Consider the following 22625-nt stretch of genomic DNA (forward strand, 5'->3'; position numbering starts at 1 on the left):
TGTTTATTAGTAATTCATTTCTTAGTATCTCTTATGTGATCATTTGCTGGCTTATTTTAATGTTACTACAGTCGGGCTTTTCAAGCCACAATTGCTCAAAAATAATAGTATATTTGGATTTATTTCGACATATCATTGGTTTTCCAGTGCCTAGATATTTTTACTTATTTAAAGAATTCTTACAAAGAAAATGTACTTACTGCACTGGCAGATAATTTTACTTGTTTCGAGCATGTCTTTGCCTAATTCTACTTATTTATTTCTTATTTTGGTCACCCTTTATATTAAGGTCCTTGTAATAACCATCAATTAACAAGTAATAAGGCCCTTGTAAGTCATTACAAGATGCTCATTAACATTATTGTGTGTTTATAAGCTTATATAAGTGTTAATAATGGCATTACAAACACCCATGACCCACCCATTATGTCTTTGCCATGCCTTTATTAATCTTATTTTGTTTGCTTATTGATATTAAAATATACTTTATTGCTCATCTATTATAAGTTAACTATAAGTTAACTATGCTTTTTGCAACTACCGGATCTAAAGCGAGAACAATGCCTTATTACTTGTTAATTCATGGTTATTAAGGCCCTTATTATAAAGCCTTACCCTTTTTTTTGTCAGTTGGTTTTTGCAGTGCATAATTCTCTGTAGATTCATCGCTAATAAAGCCATTTGACCCACCGCTAATATAAAATATTGATCATTTAATTAGAGCAGCTTGAGATGGAGACCACATTTCCCATGTTTCCTATTGTGACTTCTTACTCTATTCTCACATGCAGATTGCCACCAACAGCATCCCTGCAAAGTCAGACTTCACACAATATGAAGTGCAGTGTTGGAATAATTAGAAGGTATCAGTCTTGACTGTAAATGGTCTCATCTAATTTAATTAATACCCTGCTGTGCATCTGACTGATGACTTTTTCACAGTACACGAGTAGGTATATAATATTGTGAATCAGTTAAAAGCCAGCTGTCGTGGTGATTGTGTTAATTCAACTACCGTACCTATCACCAAGGAGATGTGTAGGAAACATGGCCGCTGTTAAAGCACGTTACACTGCTGCAGTAGATCAGTGATCGAGGCGAGAACTGTTGTGACAAGATGCTTTCTGATTTCATCTGAGTCAGTCAGTCTCCAGCAGACTGAGTCAATGTGCCGAGGTGAAGCTTTGTTGGCTGGAATGACACAGTTGCAACATATGGTGTGTGTGTGTGTGTGTGTTCTTGTACTTCCTACATAGTGAGGACCGAAACACGTTTTTAACCAACAGAGTGAGGACATTTTTGCAAAGTGAGGACATTTCGGCCTCACTTCTTTAAAGGTTTTTTTTTTTTTTGAGATTTCAGACTTTGTTTTAGGGTTAAGGTGAAGGTTACAATTAGGTTTATGTTAGGTTTAGGGTTGGGCATTTAGTTGTGATGGTGAAGGTTAGGGTAAGGGGCTCGGGAACAAGGTTATTATAGTTAACGAAAATGAAACAAAATAACGAAAAACTAGAATTAATTTGTATTATTTATAATTGGTTAGCTGAAATAAAAATAAAAATGAGAGTTTCAAAAAAAGATAATTAACTGGAACTGTATTGTGTGCTTACAAAACTAACTAAAACTAACTAAAATTATAGTGAAAATGTCTTTGTCAACTTTTTTCATACATAATGAAGATGGATAAGACAAAAGGAAATAAAGGCAAAATTGACTGTGACCTCTTTTAATCTCCCACCCAACAAATACCCCATTACAAAAAACTAAAACTAGCAAACTCACTCTAAAAACTAATTAAAACTAAATTAATTTGAAAACAAAAATTCACAACGAAATTAAAACTAAAACTAATGAAATATTCAGTATTCCAATGAGGGCACGCACAAAGATAGAAGTCCAAGAATGTGTGTCTGCGTGTGTGTGTGTATTTAAGCATATTGACAGAGAGGCTAAAAGTTTTTTTTTGTGGTTACGAAACGAACAAAAAAGGAACTAAAGTTATAGTGAAAATGTCCTTAGTTTTCGTCTTTGTCAACTTTTTTCAGACGTAAACCTTTTTGGTTGATATGAAACCTATTTCATCTATTTGGTTTTATGACTTAATAAACTTATTGGGGCTGAGATGGATCAGACAAAGGAAATAAAGGAAACATTTATTGTGACCTTATTGAATCTGGCACCCTACAAACCCCATTACAAAAAAACTAAAACTAATAAAAAAACACTAAAGCTGCTGTGACATCACGCCTTGTGAGTTTGTGGACTACAATTTTGAATCTTCAGGATTGGCATTTTGTTTTTTTAACCAGTGCATTCACAGATGGCATCATGAGGCCTTTTTTCATTGCTTCCTTTAGGAAAGACAGTACATTTTGTTTATGGGATTAAAGCTCTTATTATTCTGCTATCTGCTCTATTCCATGTTGTGTTAAAAAAAGATCTGAGGACATGTTTGAAAAAGCCTTAAAAGCAGTTTGCTATAAAAAGACTTACTATGTATACGCTGGGTCTTTGGACTGAAAGACTTTTGTGTGCGTGTCATTGATTAGCTCTAGACAAGTCAGTTGAAAGCCACTGAAATCACAGCTGATGGGATTCTACATTCACTGCTTTGGTCTGTTAGCGTTTCTGTGAGCTCTGATGTCGGCTCACAGCAAGACATTACTTGAGTTATTGTTTTCTCTTAAACTCTTCTTTTTTTATGTGACTCAAAAGGCAGAAACTACAAACGATGTGAAACACACTTCTTCCATATACCCAGTGCCCTGAATATGGATCTCTAACACCCTTATTTTGTGAACCCTTTGATGCAGAACTTATAAACACCTTCTAATGCACAACATGGGTCAAAAATGACCCGCATAATTTCCTATGTTATTTAATGCTGGCTGTGTGTTTGAATATCTTTTTTTATTATTACAACAGATCATTATATCCATTTTTCCTTTCATACTTTATGAACAAAAATATTTTTTGTACTATTACATCAAGTAATAGAAAAGTAGAAAAAAGTAAAAGAAACCTCTGAAGTCCAGGAGATTTTGGTTCAAATTTGTCAACTTCCTATACATTAATTTCTGTCTCTGTTCAGCATCTTTCAGTCTGTCCTTACATCACATGCATGGCTCCTTTTTCTCCACATAAACGTGGCTATCAGTTTGATTTTTCATTTTATTTTAGTTAACAAAGTATAAAGCTGCCAGGAACCCAAAATACTAACAAAAGACACAGGTTTCTATGGAAGTGTACCATTTAGCATTAAAAAATAACAAATAATAAAACTATAAAACATTATTTTTGCATGTAAATTAAAAATAGTAATAGTTTTCATTGTGGAAAGAAAATTTACATTTTAAAAATGGTCTAGAAACATAAATGACACACTGTGAAAGCTCCTATGATTGAACTTTAACTGGCTTTCTCAGCTTGTCCACATATGCTATAAAAATAGTTATTACTTTAAATAAAACATGTGTATTTTCAATAAATAGATGGACTCCAGAGGGTTAACACACATGGGTCAAAAAAGACCTTGTGCATTAGAAGTGTAGTGTTAGAAAAAGGGTTTTTATTCAAAAAGTAAGAAATGAAAACAAAAAATGAGGACGTATGATGATCAAAAACAAGTTAATTGAGGAAAACCTGCAATACGGAATGATGAAATGAATGTATTGCAAAGATATAGAATACAAAATCTTAGTTTGGTCACTTTAGACCAGGGATGGGCAACTTAAATGCTGGAGGGGGCCACAATTTTTCATTGACACTACCACAGGGCCACATATAGGACCGTGCACTTAACCAGATATGATAAAACGGCAATTTTAAATGTTTACAGTGCAGTAACTTAACATATTTCATGTTTAAATGCATGTACACTGCAAAAAAAGTGTGTAAAAAAACTAGATAAAAACACTAAATCTGAGGGAAATGATCTTGCTGCATGGACAGATAATTTCACTTGACAAGATTTCTTAAATTAAGATTATTAAATCTAGAAATAAGCATGTTGAACACTTAAAACAAGATAAATTATCTAACACTTCTAAATCTAAGTTTGTTTTATCTTAAGAACCAAATAATTTGCAGTGTATAACAGTATAAATATGAATACAAAAGGTTAGAAGCAAAAAATAACCACTTACTGTCATTTCTTTTGTTTTCAGTGCAAGAACAGCAGACCAACATTAATTAGAAGAAGTCATTTTGTGCATTTTTACACTGCACTTTTAAGATTTCATGCGCAAATGCATGTAGTTGTACTGAGTACTGGTTAATGATGCCGCTGCTTGTGACTCTGGCTTTAAAACGGGTCCACAAAATCCCTCTTTCTCACTACTAATCGCTTTCCTTGTTATCAATAATGTAAGCATCCCTGGCGTTCACACATGAATCCATGCGGAGAATTGTCTGAAAGAGTTAATATCAAGCACAAGAAGAAAAGACAGCCAGATGTATCCACTTTAGTGAACTCAACAAAAGCCCAGCTGTAGACGCTGCAGAGCTTCTAATGCCCCACAGGCCACAATATCACAGTTCTGGACTCAACAAAACTCCACTTTGATTTTTTTCCTCTATGTTTGGCCTGGTATTCAGTTGTGGTTGCAGTTGCTAGACAACAAAAAATCAACAGAAAAACAAGCCAAATTAAAAGTTGGTGTTTCCGTTCGTCATCTGACTAGAGCTGTTAATCTCAATATGTTACGCAGGTGAAGCTTGGTAATTATCAAGAAAAGGATCTATAAATTTAAAACTTTGATCATTGTTACTCATGCATAAATGTAAAAGGAGGATTTTACTGTTGTAGTTGATGGAGGTGGTGCTCATTTTGAGCTATCAACAAATGATTGCTTTAATTTAGATCATGGGTCTCAAACTCGCGGCCCGCGGGCCAATTGCGGCCCTCGTGATGATATTTTGTGGCCCCCACCTTGATATGAAAGTTTAATGTGAGTTTTATATGAATGGCACTTTACCGTGTTGTGTGTGGAAGGTCCCTTTAATTACTTTTTTTGGTAATTTTGTGTCTTCTTTAATAATTTTGTGTCTTTTTTAATCATTTTGTGTCTTTTTTTTTTGGTATTTTTATGTCTTTTTTTGTAATTTTGTGTCTTTTTAAAATAATTTTGTGTCTTTTTTAGTAATTGTGTCTTTTTTTTGTAATTTTGTGTCTTTTTTGGTCATCTTGTGTCTTTTTGGGTCATTTTGTGTCTTTTTTAAAAATAATTTTGTCTTTTTTTGGTAATTCTGTATATATTTTTTTTGGTCATTTTGTCATTTTTTTTTTTTTTTTAAAAAGAGTGAAATAAATTATCACAATTACCCAGAGCTTAATTAAATAATTAAAAGTGATGCCAGTTCATCATGATGCCAATCCATTTCCTTTCACAGTGTGGTATTAGTACTTTTACTTACTAGTAAAGGATCTGAATACTTCTTCTACCACTGGTAAAACTATAACCGTTTCTGTTCTGCCGTGAATATTTAGATTAAATAAAGCTCACCTCTCTGTTGTTATGTGCTAATAACGTGGTTGCTACAGGTTTAATCACATTAACTGCAGAGTTTGTTTTCTACCATGAAGCTCCTGTCACCTCAGTTCACCTAGTCAGACTTTTCTCCTTTGTCACATTGTTCTCCAGACACTTCCACCGTATTTAAACTGTATAGGATGACTATCACTCCTCCTTCCTTCTGTGTAATTAGCCACTTGTATATGAAGCCAGAAATCAAAGTGAAACAGCCAATGGGCTGTTAGTGAAGTTATCACTTGTCCTTGGAACTTTACACTAAAGGTATGTTGATGATATAATCAGAAGTACTTTCTATTACACACCAACAAAAATCAGTGTGCATCATTAGCATCTTAAGCCCAAAATAGATTCCGCCATTTGAAATGAGAGCGCAATCATTCAGACTCAATTGAACGGTGATCCATATTCAGTGAGCCAGGCATCCAGGCATTAAAATCACAACACAGCAGCAGCTCTCTGAAGTGGGCTGGCAAGTGTTTTCCTTGTCGTGTAACTGGCTTTGTCTTTTAATGCTTTTGATAGCACATTTTTATGAAATAATAGATATTTATTGTGGACAAATGTGTCTTAATGGTTTTATCATCAGAGCTGCTGTCTTTAAGTGGCACTCGGAGGGATGGACACTATCGCAGCAGTACAGTAGGCATGTGTTTGTGTGTGTGTGTGTGTGTGTGTGTGTGTGTTGAATATAAATGTCCATTAGCATCTGGACGTTTTTACCACGGATAGATGTGGCTGATGGGTGATTAACCCTCAATGATGCTTGTAAGGCCATCTGCCATTGTCTGCCAGAGACAGTTGTTGAGTGAAAAGTCATTGAATTTAAAGGCCATGTATATGTATCTGTTGGCTGATTAGACCTTTTCTCAGGACTGTGGTGGGCTGTGCTGGCTGATTTTGATTGACACCTCTGTTAGCTATGTTACATCTGCTAGATCAGGGGTCTCAAACTCAAAATACCTGGGGGCCGCTGGAGGCAGTATCAAAATGACCAAAAAAAGACACAAAATTACTAAAAAAAGATACAAAATGACATAAAAAAAAAACCCTAAATTACTTAAAAAATACACAAAATGACCAAAAAAGACACAAAATTACTAAAAAAAAAAAAAAGACAAAACAGTGCCACCTGCCACCATTGGGAATTCATTCTCACACCGATGAACGCAGCATCGGGAGCAATTTGGGGTTCAGTATCTTGCTCAAGGATAATTCGACATGTAGGCTGCCATGGTCAGGGATCGAACCACCAACCCTCCGATCAGTGGGCAACCCGCTCTACCAACTAAGCCATAGCCGCCCATGTCTAAGTGGCCATGACAAATTTGGTGCATTTGGTGCATCATCTAACACAAATGGAACAAATCTGTCTGTTTGTGTATGTATGTAAGTGTATGACTGTATGACTTCACACTTGGTGAGTCTATTGCTGAGAACCCAAAGGAGTGCAATTTTGAATGTGAAGTCGCTCAGATGACAGATACAGTGGTTTTTCACAATTCTGCAAGCAGCACCTACAAGGAACAAGCACCAGGCCCCTCCCCGTTCCAATACGGACACCAGCTAGCTTAAACTGTCTGCAGTTTGGTGTTGGGCAGAGTTAAAGCCAACTACCTCCTGAAAACAACATCAATGAGAACAGTGAGAGTGAACTAAAAAAGGAGATATGCAGGCCATAAAACCAAAACAATAAGCTGAAAGATATGCAAACCAAGTGGGAAAAAATGAAGCCAACAGAGAATTGCGAAAAGTTGCAGTTCCACAAATGGCCACTTGAGGCTGGCTCCAAAAGTGGGTCAATCGCAATTGATCCCCGTGTTAAAATACCCAACTTTACAGCAGGTTGTTTACAGCCTGGTACAAAGAAACAGTTCTGGTCTCTATAGCAAATTTCCCAGAAATTTCATGAAAACTGTACGAGGTGATTTTCATATAACTCTCCTGTATAAATTATATTAAAGCTTAAAGCTATGCATGATTAAGGGCGTGGCCACCTGTTTGCCCATTTTTGGATGACTTGTAAGTTAAGCAGGGACTGCCAAAGGAACTTATGCTTAACTCAATCTGCATATGTTTTCTCATATCAACACATTTTGCAGGAGACAGAGTTGCTGTTTCATAAAACCAGATGTAAAAATGTGCTCAATTTAACCATCATCTTAAAAGGTACCATTATACGCCCGCTTGAGTTCTCTGAACCAAAAGTTGTTGTCAATGCAGAACACACATCAGAGGATTTACATACAAACTTCAATCCCCGATACCCCGTGTTTAATTTAGTTTGTCTAATTCACTCTGCTGCTTTAGAAAACAAGGTTGAAAGGAAATCACGCACGCCTCACAGAGCTCTTCAGGGTGACACCCAAAATGAAAGACATACCTCCACTGTGGACTTTTGATAAATACACAATGAGACACAGACAGCGCTAATTACACTGTTAATCTCAGTGTTAAAAGTGTTGTTAATTTGGAAGCCGAGTGGTGGGCACAGGGTCTAGACAAAGGGACAGATGACTGGTGAAGCCCAAACAAAACACTGCAGCAAGTTTTAATGAGGCGACAGGGGACTGCCCGTCAAACACATAACAAACACTCGCATCCCAGAAGGGACACACACAAATAAATACAAACGAGTTTGCTCTAGCGCTCCATGTACACACATGTACACAAGAATACAGCCGTGCACGCAAATAAACAACACACATGGCACAAAATACGGGAGATGACACTTCCACATGGACGTTTGGCTTATTTGCTGCTGATCTGAACTCTGTCTTCACCAAAACATGCAACTAGAGATGGTCCGATCAGGTTTTTTCGGACCGATACCGATCACCGATCACCTAAAGCCTCACCGATCCGATTACCGATCAGAACAGATCGATCACACGGGACGATATTAATATTTATATTTTATTCTTGTTTTCCCCACCATCAATTCATCCACTCATGCACAGGCCTATAGTCTTTCATTTATGTTAACCTTGTAATAATTGATTTACTAGATACTACTGGATTACCTAGATTGACCTTTATTTATTGCATAGCAGTAACTTTAATATTCCTTCATAGGAAGAGTGAAGCCAATGAAGAAGTGCCTTAAACTTGCATTCTATCTATTGGCCACCGATCTGTGCAACTATACTGGTTGCACAGATCGTATAGAAGTCTATGAGAAAATGGCCCCCACTTCACACTTGATTTATCACCTCAGTAAACATTTTCCTAATTAGTTTATGGTCTTCGCTAGTCGCATGATGTTGATTTTGTCAATTTTGGTCCCATTTAGAGTCAAATACACTGCAAAAAAAGAAAAGTTGGGTGAACTCAAAATTTAAAGGCAACACACTTCGATAAAATGTTTAAGTTGGACAGTTAAACTAAATATTTTAACTTTTGTTTTTGAGTTTGCTCAACTCTGAATTCAGATTTTTGTCAACTCAACTGTAACTTGTACTAACTTGTAATTTTACATTGTAATAACTTTTTATCCTTACTTCTACTACTATTTTAATTAACAAAGCTGCCAGGAACCCAAAATACAAACAAAAGACACAGGTGTCTATGGAAATGTACCTTTTAATTTTTTTTTTTTTTTTTTTACCATTTATACACACAAAAACAGCAGAAAAATAGTAAATACTAATAAAAAAAAACAGTCTATTTGTATAGTTAGTTTGTAGAAAGAAAATTCACATTTTAAAAATGGTCTAGAAACATAAATGTCACACTGTGAAAACTCCTATGATTGAACTTTAACTGGCTTTCTCAGCTTGTCTACATATGATATATAAATAAAGTTATTACTGCAAATAAAACGTGTATTTTCAATAAATAGATGGACTCCAGAGGGTTAATAAAGGTGAATGAATGAATGAATGCCACAGTCTTACACTTCCACATGGACGTTTGGCTGATTTGCTGTTGATCTGAATTCTGTCTTCACCAAAACACGCCTGTCTCAGACCTGACTGATGAGCTTAAAGGGTCAAAAGATTAAGCTCAATACTCCCCATGTCAGCCATGTCAATCATAGCATGGAGCTGCATTTACAACATTACAGCAATATCGGAGATTACCGCTTTGAAATGCGGGGCTAAATACCCCTGCATTACGGCGCTGAAATATAGACCTAAAAATCCAAGATTATACTTCAGTGAAATAAAGCCTTTAGGCCTAATCCATATTCAAAGTCTTGTCTCTAGCTGGGCTGTGGGCCTCTATAACCTAGTTCTGATGACTGTTATTGGGGAAAGCAGCTTTGTACTGGTCAGTTGTGTGATGAGGGCTTGGACACGGTCTGTTGAGCTGACCTATATTTGGCTGCCTGCCCTGTCTGCACAGTCAGAACCAAAGCTTCTCTCTTGTTTTCTTCTATACGCAAATTTGGCCATCAGGCTGTCTTGTCGACTCTCTCATCTGGTTCTCGGATCGAGTTCAAGCTTGAAAGTACTGTCATGTGAAATGTGTCATGCATACAGATCCTCCCACAAAGTAAAGAGAGAATTCATAAAGAGTACACTGCAAAAAAGAAGTGTCTAAAAACAAGATAAAAACACTAAATCTGAGGGAAATGATCTTGCTGTATGGACAGATAATTTCACTTGACAAGATTTCTTAAATTAAGATTGTTAAATCTAGAAATAAGCATGTTGAATGCTTAAAATAAGAAATAACTCTTAAAACAAGATAAATTATCTAACACTTCTAAATCTAAAGTTGTTTTTTTTATCTTGGTAAGAAACAAATAATTGTCAGTGCACTCTGCTCGGGCCAGTTCATCACTGCTTGCAGTTTTAATTTATCTTGTTTGAAGAGTTAATTTCTTATTTTAAGCGTTTCTTGTTTTTAGACACACCTTTTTTTGCAGTGTACAGAAACAGAACTTCATTCACCACCAGTGTAAAGGAATTTTGTAATACTGGTGCAGCCATGGGTTGTTAGCTAACATGGTTATATATAAAGAAGAGACATCACACACTGATTACAATAGCACAGATGTCTGCCAAGGCTAATGGTGCATTCACATGCCTCGGTTGGTGAAAAATAATTTATGTATTATTCAGATCCACTCCAATTTAATGGGTTATTCCTTTGCCCATGCTACACCATTCCACCAAGTTGTATCCCAATTGGGCCAGTAGTTTTTCAGTCATGCTGACAAACAGACAAGCCGAACCATAAATATAACCTCGGTGGTGGCGATTTACAGCAGGTAATATTTTGAGAAAAAAGTTGCAAATTTCTAGATTAAAGTGGCAAATCTACAAGAAAAAAAGTTGGAGATTTAAGAGATTTAAAGTGGCAAATCTGCGCGAAAAAAGTAGCAGATTTACAAGAAAAAAGTGGTAAAAACAACTTTTTTTCTCGCAGATTCACCACTTTAAATCTCATAAATCTGCGACTTTTTTTCTCGTATATTTGCCACTTTAATCTCGTAAACTTTTTCTCAAAATATTACCCCCCTCCCCAGGGTCCGTATGTTTTTTTACACATTCTGGCTGTATGTAATATCCTCCAATATTCTCTAGGGTTGAAATTTGGAATTTGCAAGTATTTCAATGAGTGCCGTATTAAGGGTTAACAGCAATCTATTCAGTAGGTGTGGAGATGAGTTACTAGAAAAACAAAAAGGTTTAATCGCAGTGGCTGATAAGTTAAGATTCAGACAAATAATCAAGTACATTGTAAAAATGGGGCACCACTGACAGGCCACCTGAAAATTGTTGGAAACATTTGGGATCATATAAGAACACAACTTGACAAAATACATACCATCGGTCTAGTCAATTTATACATTTTAGCACAGAAAGTTACATATTATAAGTACTTCTTCCACCACTGGCCGTTCTTGGATCTAAAAATAACTTCTAACTGTCTTACAAGAGTTTTTAGGAGGCGAGAGCTCTGTTGTGCCAGTCCATCCACACTAAGCCAGAATTTTTCACACCCAAAAGTAGTTATTTTCAAAGACGTGCTCTGGGGTAGATGGCGATATTTTAGATGCTTCTCGTGTGTTGTAGTGAAAATCAGGCCAAAAAGTTTTGCTGGACTTCTTGCTTTGTTGTATTGGGCTTTGATCTAGTGTTACCTCCCCAGGTTTTCATCAGCTCCTTGTACTGAGGATTAATCTCGGTGTGAGGTTGTATTCCTGCTCCAGAATACTGCCTTCCAGGATCGTTTCATACTAAAAACAGCTGTTTGCACCGGGGACGAAACACACAAAGTGGAAAGTGGTGATGCAACCATGATCAGTGAAGAGTGAAGCCAATGCAGAAGTGCTGTAAAACCTGATAATGTAATAAATTCCCGATAATGTAATAACCCTGATAATGTAATAAAAATCTGCACTTCAGTCCATTGAAAATGTACTAAAACCTGATAATGTAATAACTTCCCGATAATGTAATAAAGTGCATTTCCCAAGAATGTAATACACTTTTTTTTTTTTACCAATAATGTAATAAAATATAACATTAATGGGAAGTTATTACATTATCAGGTTTTATTACATTTTCAATGGACTCAAGTGCAGATTTTTATTACATTATCGGGAATTTATTACATTATCAGGTTCTACAAGTGCCTTAAACTTGCATTCTATCTAATGACCACCAGAGGGCAACTATACTGGTTACACAGATCGTATAGAAGTCTATGAGAAAATGACCCCCACTTCACACTTGATTTATCACCTCAGTAAACATTTTCCTAATTAGTTTATGGTCTTATTCACTACACTGAAAAAATATGGAGTGACATTTGCTTAAAAAAAGCTAGTTTTTCCAAAGAGAAAGTTTTTGTAATCTTTACTCAGGCTGTTTCTAAGTAATATTTATTTAATAGAACCACTAATTTTTTTTAATGAAAATACACAAATAAACTGCAGATTCACTAATGTCCCTCATTTACATTTTACTTGGAAATATCAACTAATTAATCCAATGACCTGGTTTAGTGAATACTACTTGGAACGAATGATTCAATTTACATACAAAACTGAGGACACATAATAACAAACAATCACTAAGTAATGCACTACATGAAAAACTGCTATTTTAAAGAAAAAGCACTGAATTCATATTTCTTTGTAGAATTTATATAGATGATTGAAATAATCATTACAGGGCCCGGCTTTAAAGTGAGGAAATACGGTATACTGGTCGCACAGATCGTATAGAAGTCTATGAGAAAATGACCCCCACTTCACTTCACACTTGATTTATCACCTCAGTAAACATTTTCCTAATTAGTTTATGGTCTTATTCGCTAGTTGCATGATGTTGATTTTGTAAATTATGGTTATTTAAAGTCAAATAGATGTTAAATGCTTTAGGGCAGCCCTGAGGGCCACATCTGGCCTGTTGTCTGTCCCTGTTGGACCAGCGTGAAGTTATCTGGAAATAAGAAATCAATACAACCGCAGGGCTTGTTTCTAGACCATTTTTAAATTGTGAATTTTCTTTCTACAATGAAAACTATTACTATTTTTAATTTACATGCAAATAGACTGTTGTGTAGTTGTATTATTTATTTTCTGCTGTTTTTGTGTGTATCAATGGTAAAAAAACAAAAAAAAAAAAAACAAATGGTACATTTCCATAGACACATGTGTCTTTTGTTTGTATTTTCAGTCCCTGGCAGCTTTGTACTTTGTTAATTAAAATAGAATGAAAAATCTGACAGATTTAGCCAAGTTTGTGTGGAGAAAAAGGAGGCATGCATGTGATGTAAGGACAGACTAAACAGAGACAGAAACGAATGCATAGGAAGTTGACAAATTTGAACCAAAATCTCCTGGACTTCAGAGGTTTAAGGAAGGTACACAGCAAAATCGGGAGTGTTAATTGAACTCACAGAGTGTTAAATTGAATACTTTTCTGAGTTTATATTCTCACGGATTCTGAGTTAAAGTTACACTTTGAAAAGTGTTAATATTTTAACTCTTAAATAGTGTTACATATTTGACACCTTGGTGTTTTATGACACCACATAAGTGCACTTTAAACTCCAAATCGTGTTATTCCCTTTCACTGTGAGTGTTAATTTTTAACATACATTGTGTTACTTTGACACATTAAAGTGTATTTTCAACCCTAAAATCATGTTATTTCCGTTCACTCGTGATAATTAACATTCATTGTTTTGTTTTACGATACATTCAAAGTGCATTCTGTCTTTAGCCGAACATACAAGTCACAAAATCTGAAAATCAACTCCAACTGAAGTGAATCTAACTCACTACAAGTGTTAAAACAACTCCAAAATCAACACTCACCAACTCAAAATGATTAACACTGAAAAAACAACACTACAGATTTTGCTGTGTATTGCCAACCTGGTCTCACAGGAATCCGTGAAATAGCCACGGATTCGCTTAACTTAAAATCCGTGGAATAGCCACGGAATCACTCAAATTTCCGTGAAACTGACACGGATTTCGCTACAATGCAAGTTAATGACAGTGAATGTACATAATCACTTTGTATGTTGGAACAGCCACGGGATATGACTGAGTGAATATTTAGAAAATAAAACATATATTTCTAGCTAGAAATGTGATCAAAATCCATTTTTATGCAGAAACTAAGTCAAAATATTGATTTTTTTCACTAAAAATCACTGTCCGCCATGTTTTTTGTTCTGACCGCCGGGACCTTAAAAGTCACGTGACTTGGAACAAACCAATAGGAAAAAATATCCATGGAATAGCCACGGGATATGTCATTAACTTGCATTGTAGCGAAATCCGTGTCAGTTTCACGGAAATTTGAATGATTCCGTGGCTATTTCACAGATTTTGAGTCAAGCGAATCCGTGGCTATTTCACGGATTCCTGTGAGACCAGGTTCGTATTGCTGTTGTGGCCACTTTTTAAACAGCTAATGTGTAATTTAGTAGCCAGCCAAGAATATTCTCACACAGGTCAGTCACATTAGCTCTCCGAGTTAAAAGAGAAAGAGTTTAAGAGAGGGATTTAGGATTATTCTATAGAGAAATGGAGGGATGGAGACAGATTAGGATGAGTAGAGGTGATAATGAGAGTGATGACATTGTGCGTGATGTGACTACAGGAAGAGCGGAGGAGAGGAGAGGGAGGAGAAACTGGATGGATGGCACAGAGGAAGGAAGGAAGTTGGCAGGGAAGCAGGATGGAAGACACGTGCCAGCACATGATAATGCTTTGCAGTTGTGACCGCACAGCCGGAGAGTAAAAAAGAAAAAAAACATCCAGAAAAAGGAGGAGAGAGAGAAAAAAAAAAGGGTGGGGGGGAAGGCGTGAAGACTGTGAAGCATGTAGAGGTGTCACGAGGCCAAGATAAGCAGCCGAGTGTTTATGAGGGCTCAGGTGCACTGCAGCGTTGCAGGTTCAAATCCAAACCGCAACCTTTCTCCGGTTATCCTCCTCCTGTCACCCTCTGCTGCCTGCTGCCTAATAAAGCAGAAATGTGCTGAAAAGATGAGGAGACACTGAAATAGGTCAAGTGAAGAGAAGAGGGGAGAAGGGAGGAGGAGGGGGAGAAAGTTTCGAGGCAACAAGAAGGGGGGAGGAGAGGAGGAGAGGAGGTGAAAGGGATGGAGAGTAAGTGGAAAGGTGGGTGGTGATGAAAAATTTAAGTTGAGAAACAGTGATGAGGGATGGATAGATAGTGAGGAAGAGGAACACTCTCCAAAATGGAAGACAAGTAAAGCCAGGTCAGCCATATTAGCAGCCTTCAGTGACCGGAGATTGTTGCCTAGCAGCATGCAAGAATAGTTTTTTTCTTCCCTGTTCTCCTCCTCTAGTATTTCTCTTTTCTCCTCACCTCATCCCTCTATTTTTCACTCCCCTATTCCTTTCACCTTCCAATGTCCATCTGTCCTTTCCACCTTTCCACTTTTTTTTTTTACACTGCAAATTATTTTAGTTCGAACCAAGATAAAAAAAAAACGTAGATTTAAAAGTGTTAGATAACGTGTCTCAGGGTTGGGCAACTGGAGGCCCGGGGGCCGCATACGGCCCGCACCCTCACTTGAAGTGGCCCTCAGTACAACTACATGCATTTGAGCATGAAATCTTAAAAGTTCAGTGTAAAAATGCACAAAATTCCTTCTTGCAATTAATGTTGGTCCGCTGTTCTTGCACTGAAAAAAAAAAGAAATCACAGTAAGTGGTTATTTTTTATTTGCTTCAAACCTTTTGTATTCCTATTTCTACTGTTATACATGCATTTGAGCATGAAATATGTTAAGTTACTGCCAGTGGTGGAAAGTAACTAAGTACATTTACTCAAGTACTGTACTTAAGTCCAATCTTGAGGTACTTGTACTTTACTTGAGTATTTCCATTTTATGCAACTTTATACTTCTACTCCACTACATTTAGAGGCAAATATTGTACTTTTTACTCCACTACATTTAGCTGACAACTTTAGTTACTTTTCAGATTCAACATGAAAAAATACCATATATTTAATATGATTACACATTTATAAAACATAACCGTGTATTAAGTAGTTAACATTAGTCCTATCTGGACAACAGTAAAATGCTACTTATATAAATGCATCAATACAAATAATCTTATAATATATTTAGAACATATAAAACGATCTGAGTGGGTTCATTCTGCATAACGAGTACTTTTACTTTTGATACTTTAAGTACATTTTGGTGCTGATACTTTTTTACTTTTACTTCAGTAAGTTTTGAATGCAGGACTTTTACTTGTAGTGGAGTAATTTCACAGTGTTTTATTAGTACTTTTACTTAAGTAAGGGATCCTAATACTTCTTCCACCACTGGTTACTGCACTGTAAACATATTTAAAATTGCAGTTTCATCATATCTGGTTAAGTGCACACTCCTATAGGTGGCCATGTGGTAATTATCTATATAATATAATATCAATATAATTTCCCTCAGATGTAGTGTTTTTATCTTGTTTTTAGACACACTTTTTTTGCAGTGTACCTCAGTACTAAACCGGTGCCACCTCATGCCGACAGCCAGCCTTTGTTGTGTGTGTGTGTGTGTGTGTGTGTGTGTGTGTGTGTGTGTGTGTGTCAGATTCTTCATGACAAGCCTTTCATCAGTGTGTAATGGCTGGCTGATGCAGCTGTTACACCAGCTCCGTGCTGCATCAGGATTACACGGCACATGTGAAGCCCGTGTCCTCCAACGCTTGGTCCAATACAGGATGACACATGGCATGCAGTATGCAAGTGTGTGTGTGTGTGTGTGTGTGTATGTGTTTGTACTTCATACATAGTGAGGACCGGAACACGTTTTTTAAACCAACAGAGTGAGGACATTTTTGAGAGGTGAAGACATTTCGGCCGGTCCTCACTTCTTTAAAGGCTTTTTTTGAGATTTCAGACTTTATTTTAAGGGTTAAAGGTTAGAATTAGGTTTATGTTAGGGTTGGGCATTTAGTTGTGATGGTTAAGGTTAGGGTAAGGGGCTAGGGAACAAGGTTATTATAGTTAAACGAAAACGGAGCGAAATGACGAAAACTTGAATTGAAAAAAAAATAATTTTCATTAACTGAAATAAAAATAAAAATGGGAATTAAAAAAAAAAAAGATAATTAACTAAAATTGTATTGTGCGGTTACAAAAATAACTAAAATTATATGTATACAAACCAATGTATGTATACCAGTGGTGAAAACTAACTAAGTACATTTACTCAAGTACTGTACTTAAGTATTTTGAGGTACTTATACTTTTACTTGAGTCTCCTCCTCCTCTCTGGAACAAATGGACCGGGTGATTAAAGCTGTAAAAATACTCAATAAAGCATTTCATGTTAAAGATATGTTTCCCTGAGGCTATATGGTGTGCTGGGAGAAGGGCTGCCACTGACGTTTACTCGGCTTGTTTCTGTGGTAACTTAAGATCCAGACGTCCGATGACTGAAAAATGACTTCATCTGGTTAAAATATATTGTTAAAATCACTAAAATCTAAAAATTACATCGTAGAAATGTTTCTTAAAACTGGATTAAAAGTCAAGTTATGACACTTTCACAAAGGGCAGTGGCTGAAAGTAACTATGGTAAATTAATTTACTCAATTACTGTACTTAGTACAATTTTGAGGTACTTGTCCTTTACTTGAGTATTTCCATTTTATGTAACTTTATACTTCTACTCCACTACATATTAGAGGCAAATATTGTACTTTTCACGCCAATACATTTAGCTGACAGCTTTAGTTACTTTTCAGGTTAAGATTTAACATAAAATATATGATCAATTTAAAGTGATTAGACATTTTTTAATTAAATCTTATAACAGTATATTAAGTAATTAAATGAGCATCAATAGCAAATATTTAATAATATATTTAGACTATAATAAACAATCTGAGTGGATCCATTCTGCATAATAAGTACTTTTACTTTTGATATTTTAAGTACATTTTGATGTTTTAAGTACATTTTGTACTTTTACTTTCATAAGTTTTGAATGAAGAACTTTTACTTGCAGTGGAGTAATTTCACAGTGTGGTATTAGTACTTTTACTGCAGTAAGGGTTCTGAATACTTCTTCCACCACTGATGTACAATGTACTAACTTAATATTGTGAGAGCATCTAAAGCCTGCTATATTATTCCTCTGTGCTATAAAGCTCCATTGTTGTCCAAAAACTATTAAAAACTCGTCAACTCATCAACCCACGCTGTTGCACTGGGTGACAATTTCCCTTTATTACCATGATCACTCTGTGTTTTTGAGTAAAACCCACATACACATAGCTGTGGCTGCATTACTAACACACAATATTATCCTTTAAATGTCCGGATGTTGCAGTAGTAGTAGTAGTACCACAATTACAAGAACACTTGTATGATTAAGATCACTGCTATTTCTAATAGTGGTGGACTTTATGATTATTTCGCCTCTTTTTGTTGTTGTTTTGTGTCTCTTTGTAATTTTATGCATTACATGGTGTTTTTTTCCTTTTTGGAGCTCATATTCTATCTCTTTATTGTTGTTTTGTGTAACTTTGTAATAGTTTTGCTCTTATATTATTGTCTGTGGTTGTTTTGCCAATTTTTGTAGTAATTTTGCATCTCTTTATAGTTGTTTTGGGTCCCTTTATTTAGTCTCTTTGCAGTCATTTAACCCCTTTTTGTGGTCGTTTTGCCCCTTTTTATAGTTGTTGTGAGTCTCTCTGTGTTTCTTTGCAGCTGTTTTGTATCTCTGTGTAGTTGTTGAGTGTCTTTGTCGTCTTTTTTGGCCTCCTTGCAGTGATTTTATGTTTCTTTGCCGCCAAATTGCTTTGGTATGTGATTGTATGTGTCTCTTTGAGTGGTATTTTTGGGGGAAGGACTGTGGGACCTCTGACCCTTTGGGACCCAGTCGGCCTGTTCAGTAATCCAGTCATTGTGGTACCACTAACAGCTGCAAAACTATACTTTTGTTGGGTTATATAACCTTTATAGTAGCACTGTCACTTTTTTATGATACTATACACCTACAGAACCCCGTTACTACTACTTTAATTCCTCCTGCTATCACTTTTATTGCTGGACTGCCCCTAGTTCTGTGACTATTATGTCCGTGGAGTCTGCACACTTTCTTCCCACTGACCTAGATTTCCTCTTCCAAAGATTTACCAGTGCACCTGTCCTGTCACTGCCCTTTGCCAAATGCATGCTGGGATAAGCTCCAGCTCCACATGACCCTGAACACGAATAAGTCAGGGAGAAAATGAAGAATAAAGTTTGAATAATCATCTGAATGCATTAATTAAAACGGGGTAAAATGCACTATGGTATGGTGGCCCTGAGAGCTCACAGCGCTGCAACTTAGGAAAACGTGCAAATACACAAAACACAAATTGAGAAAAACATCTTTATCAATTTGAAACACAAGTGAAGCATTTAGAAAACACACTGCAAAGACCACAACACAACACAATAAGAAAAGGCGCTGCAAATGGACCACAACACAACAGAAGTGATTCCAGAGGACACTTGAAAGTGATGCACACGTCTAGACACGCTTGTCACATTATCAAGTTATTTCAACATATCGATAATTTCATGTTATAACGTGAAATTATCACAATATTTCATCATCATCATCATGTATAGCGTTAGCCTGCTAGCATTAGCCCGCTAACCCGTATCAATCACATTGCAGTTAAACAAATCAAATAAATGAATGACTTGCCATGTCTCCATGAGTGTGTGTTTGTGTGTGTGTGTCTATGTGCATGTGTGTGCATGTATGTGTATGTGTACGTACAGATGTGTATGTGGGGATGGGAGGGGTGGATGTTGTCATTTTTATTGTCTGTTTTTATTCTTATTTTTTGTAAAGCACCATGTGTTATATTTATAAGTATGAAAAGTGCTATATAAATAAAGTTTGATTTGATTTGAATGATACACGTTTTGGTTTAGTCTCTCTCAACGGCACCGAGTTGGTCTAGGACTTGCTAGCCCGCTAACGCTAGCACGCTATGGATCGGCCGCTAATGTTAGCATGCTATCGATTGTTATAACGTGAAATTATCATTATCTTGAAATAACCTGATAATATCACAAGCATGTTCAGACATGAGCATCACTGTGTGTTTCCAAAGTGTCCTTTGGAAACACTTCTTATTGTGTTGTGATCTTTCTAAATGCTGCGCTTGTGTTGTCAAATTGATGAAGATGTTTTTCTCATTTGCTTGTGTTTTGTGTATCTGCATGTGCTTTATTAAGTATCAGTGCTGTGAGCTCTCAGGGCCACTGTATAATGGGCATTGTAGTGCATCGCACAAGAAAAAACACTGACTGTGGTCTAGTAGGCTGGTTTTATAATCAGCAATTACTTCACTATGTCTGTATTGAATGTCCCTGTTCACCTCTGCCTTCACGCTAATGTCCATTTCTGTGCGTATGGTTGTCCCTAGGAGAGTGTAGGTGTGACAGCCACTCAGCCTTAATGCTGCTATGTCAGCCTGTCTTTAATAATGGTAAAATAGTTGCATGTTCCCTTGTTTTCCAGGAGGTATGCCAGTGCCTGAGGTGGCGTCTGACACTGCCAGCGCTGCCGCCATGTTGAGCCCCGTCCTCAACGCCTCCAACGGAGACGGATCCGAGTCTGAAACCACCTCCGCCATCCTCGCCTCCGTCAAGGAACAGGTTAGAACTGTGTGTGTGTGTGTGTGTGTGTGTGTGTGTGTGTGTGTGTGTGTGTGTCAAAAAGGGCTGTCAAGATTAATGAAATATGAATAGCAGAAAGTAGGGGGGATAATTCCTCCAGTCCTTTCAGGGTGAGACAGGGCGACAGTAAACAGTAAACACAAATGATGGAATGCCCATCTGAGCTAATGTGTCACAAATATGTCACCACATTTTGATCTGTTAGCAGAAAGCCTCGGGCTACATCCGCTCAGTGTAATTTTGAAACTGCTCTAATGTGGTGGGATGCATCGTTTCGCTACATTTTGTCAAAGTCTGAGCAGCTTTGTTGGAGATACTGTGTGACGAAGCCGCACAGGGACAAGACAAGCCCACGCCTTGATTCTTTTTTTTCTTCAGTAGAGCTAACTGGAAGCTTTAGAGTTAGACTTTGAGTTTTGTGCTTCTCATGTATTTATGAAGGTTAGAATATTCATGACTCTGCCACAATGTCTTGATCTGTCCATCTGTTTTAACTAACGTCTTTCATTAAATCACTGTTGAGCACAGTCACACCTGCACAAACGCAGGCAAATTAAAACAAAGTTAATCAAAAAGTATAATGTGTGCTGTCACAATGCATTCTGTGTTTGGATTTACATATATATTTAATTTAAAGTTGAACCCACCGTTCCACTTTTTTAAAATTTTCGGTCCAATGCCAATGCCTGAAGTTAAATATTTGCCGATATAAATCGTGATTCCAATACTAAAGCTCTTTTTGCATAAAATATGAAATGCATTACAATTTTGCTTTTGATTAAAATGTAGTCCAAAGCAATGTATCTGCACTGTAGGCTTCATGTACTTGAAATAGAAGTGCAACAAATGTGTACAGAGATAATAATCTACGCTATCAAAAAAATAACCCTATGAAATCAGTTAATAACAACATGTGTGGCTGCTTCTTCAATATGCTTTGTTACAAAATATATATGATGTGACACAAACCTTATGTTTGTTTTTTTGCACAATTATTTGGAGTGATAAAAGATGAGGCCTGAGATCTGTCTGACGTTGAATAGAGGAAGTGTTCAGTTAGAAATCAGCTGGAGTAGCAGTAGTGAGCGCAATTCTCGCAAGCGGCTACCTAAATATCTATATTAATAAATATATAACAGGCTAGATTATTACCACCAGAGATAAATGTTGATGTAAGGGTTTATTGAAAGCCCCACGAGTGACTGTCACTGGCTGTTTAAAGAGTTAACCATTGAAATGAATCTTTATTTAGTGACTCATCATTCCATTGAAGAGCGGAACAATCTCATTTAACTATGATTTAACAAACGGTAGGATGGAGGAAACTTCCTGACAGCCAGAGGATGTTGATAGGTGATGTAAGACCGATATCCAATGAGTGAATTGCGTAAATGGTAAATGGACCTGCACTTATATAGCGCTTTTGTAGTCGCTTTGCGACCACTCAAATCGCTTTAAACTACAGACTGCGCTCATTCACCCATTCACACACACATTCATACTGGTGGCAGAGGCTACCCTAAACGGTGCCACCTGCCAATATTGGGAATTCATTCACACACCGATGAATGTAGCATCTGGAGCAATTTGGGGTTCAGTATCTTGTTCAAGGATACTTCAACATGTAGGCTGCCATGGTCGGGGATTGAACCACCAACCCTCCCATCGTTGGGCAACCAACTGAGCCACAGCCTCAGTGTTAGGTCAGTATCAGAACTCAATACCGATATTGGATCAGATTGGTCCAATCTCTAATTTCATCTCACTTTCCCCTAGTTGAGGGTAGATTCTGCATCTCTCCATGTTAGAGGTAGACCACTGATTGGAAGGTTGGTGGTTCGATCCCTGACCATTGCAGCTACAGGTCGAAGTATCCTTGAGCAAGATACTGAACCCTTAATGGGTCCAATGCTGTGTTCATCGGTGTGTGAATGAACTCCCAATG

At 36.8% G+C, this 22625-nt stretch overlaps 1 protein-coding gene across 1 annotated transcript in view; it reads left to right on the plus strand.

Moving 5' to 3' along the window:
* The window catches only part of ctnnd2b (catenin (cadherin-associated protein), delta 2b), a 240754-nt gene that overhangs the window by 28182 nt on the left and 189947 nt on the right, over nt 1–22625 (plus strand). The window contains exon 2 of the mRNA XM_059344042.1: nt 20523–20659. Within this exon, the coding sequence (XP_059200025.1) occupies nt 20528–20659 (132 nt within the window). The 5' untranslated portion in view covers nt 20523–20527. The remainder of the gene's footprint in view (nt 1–20522; nt 20660–22625) is intronic.

The sequence above is a fragment of the Centropristis striata genome, chromosome 11, assembly GCF_030273125.1.
Source record: "Centropristis striata isolate RG_2023a ecotype Rhode Island chromosome 11, C.striata_1.0, whole genome shotgun sequence".
NCBI classification, from domain to species: Eukaryota; Metazoa; Chordata; class Actinopteri; order Perciformes; family Serranidae; genus Centropristis; species Centropristis striata.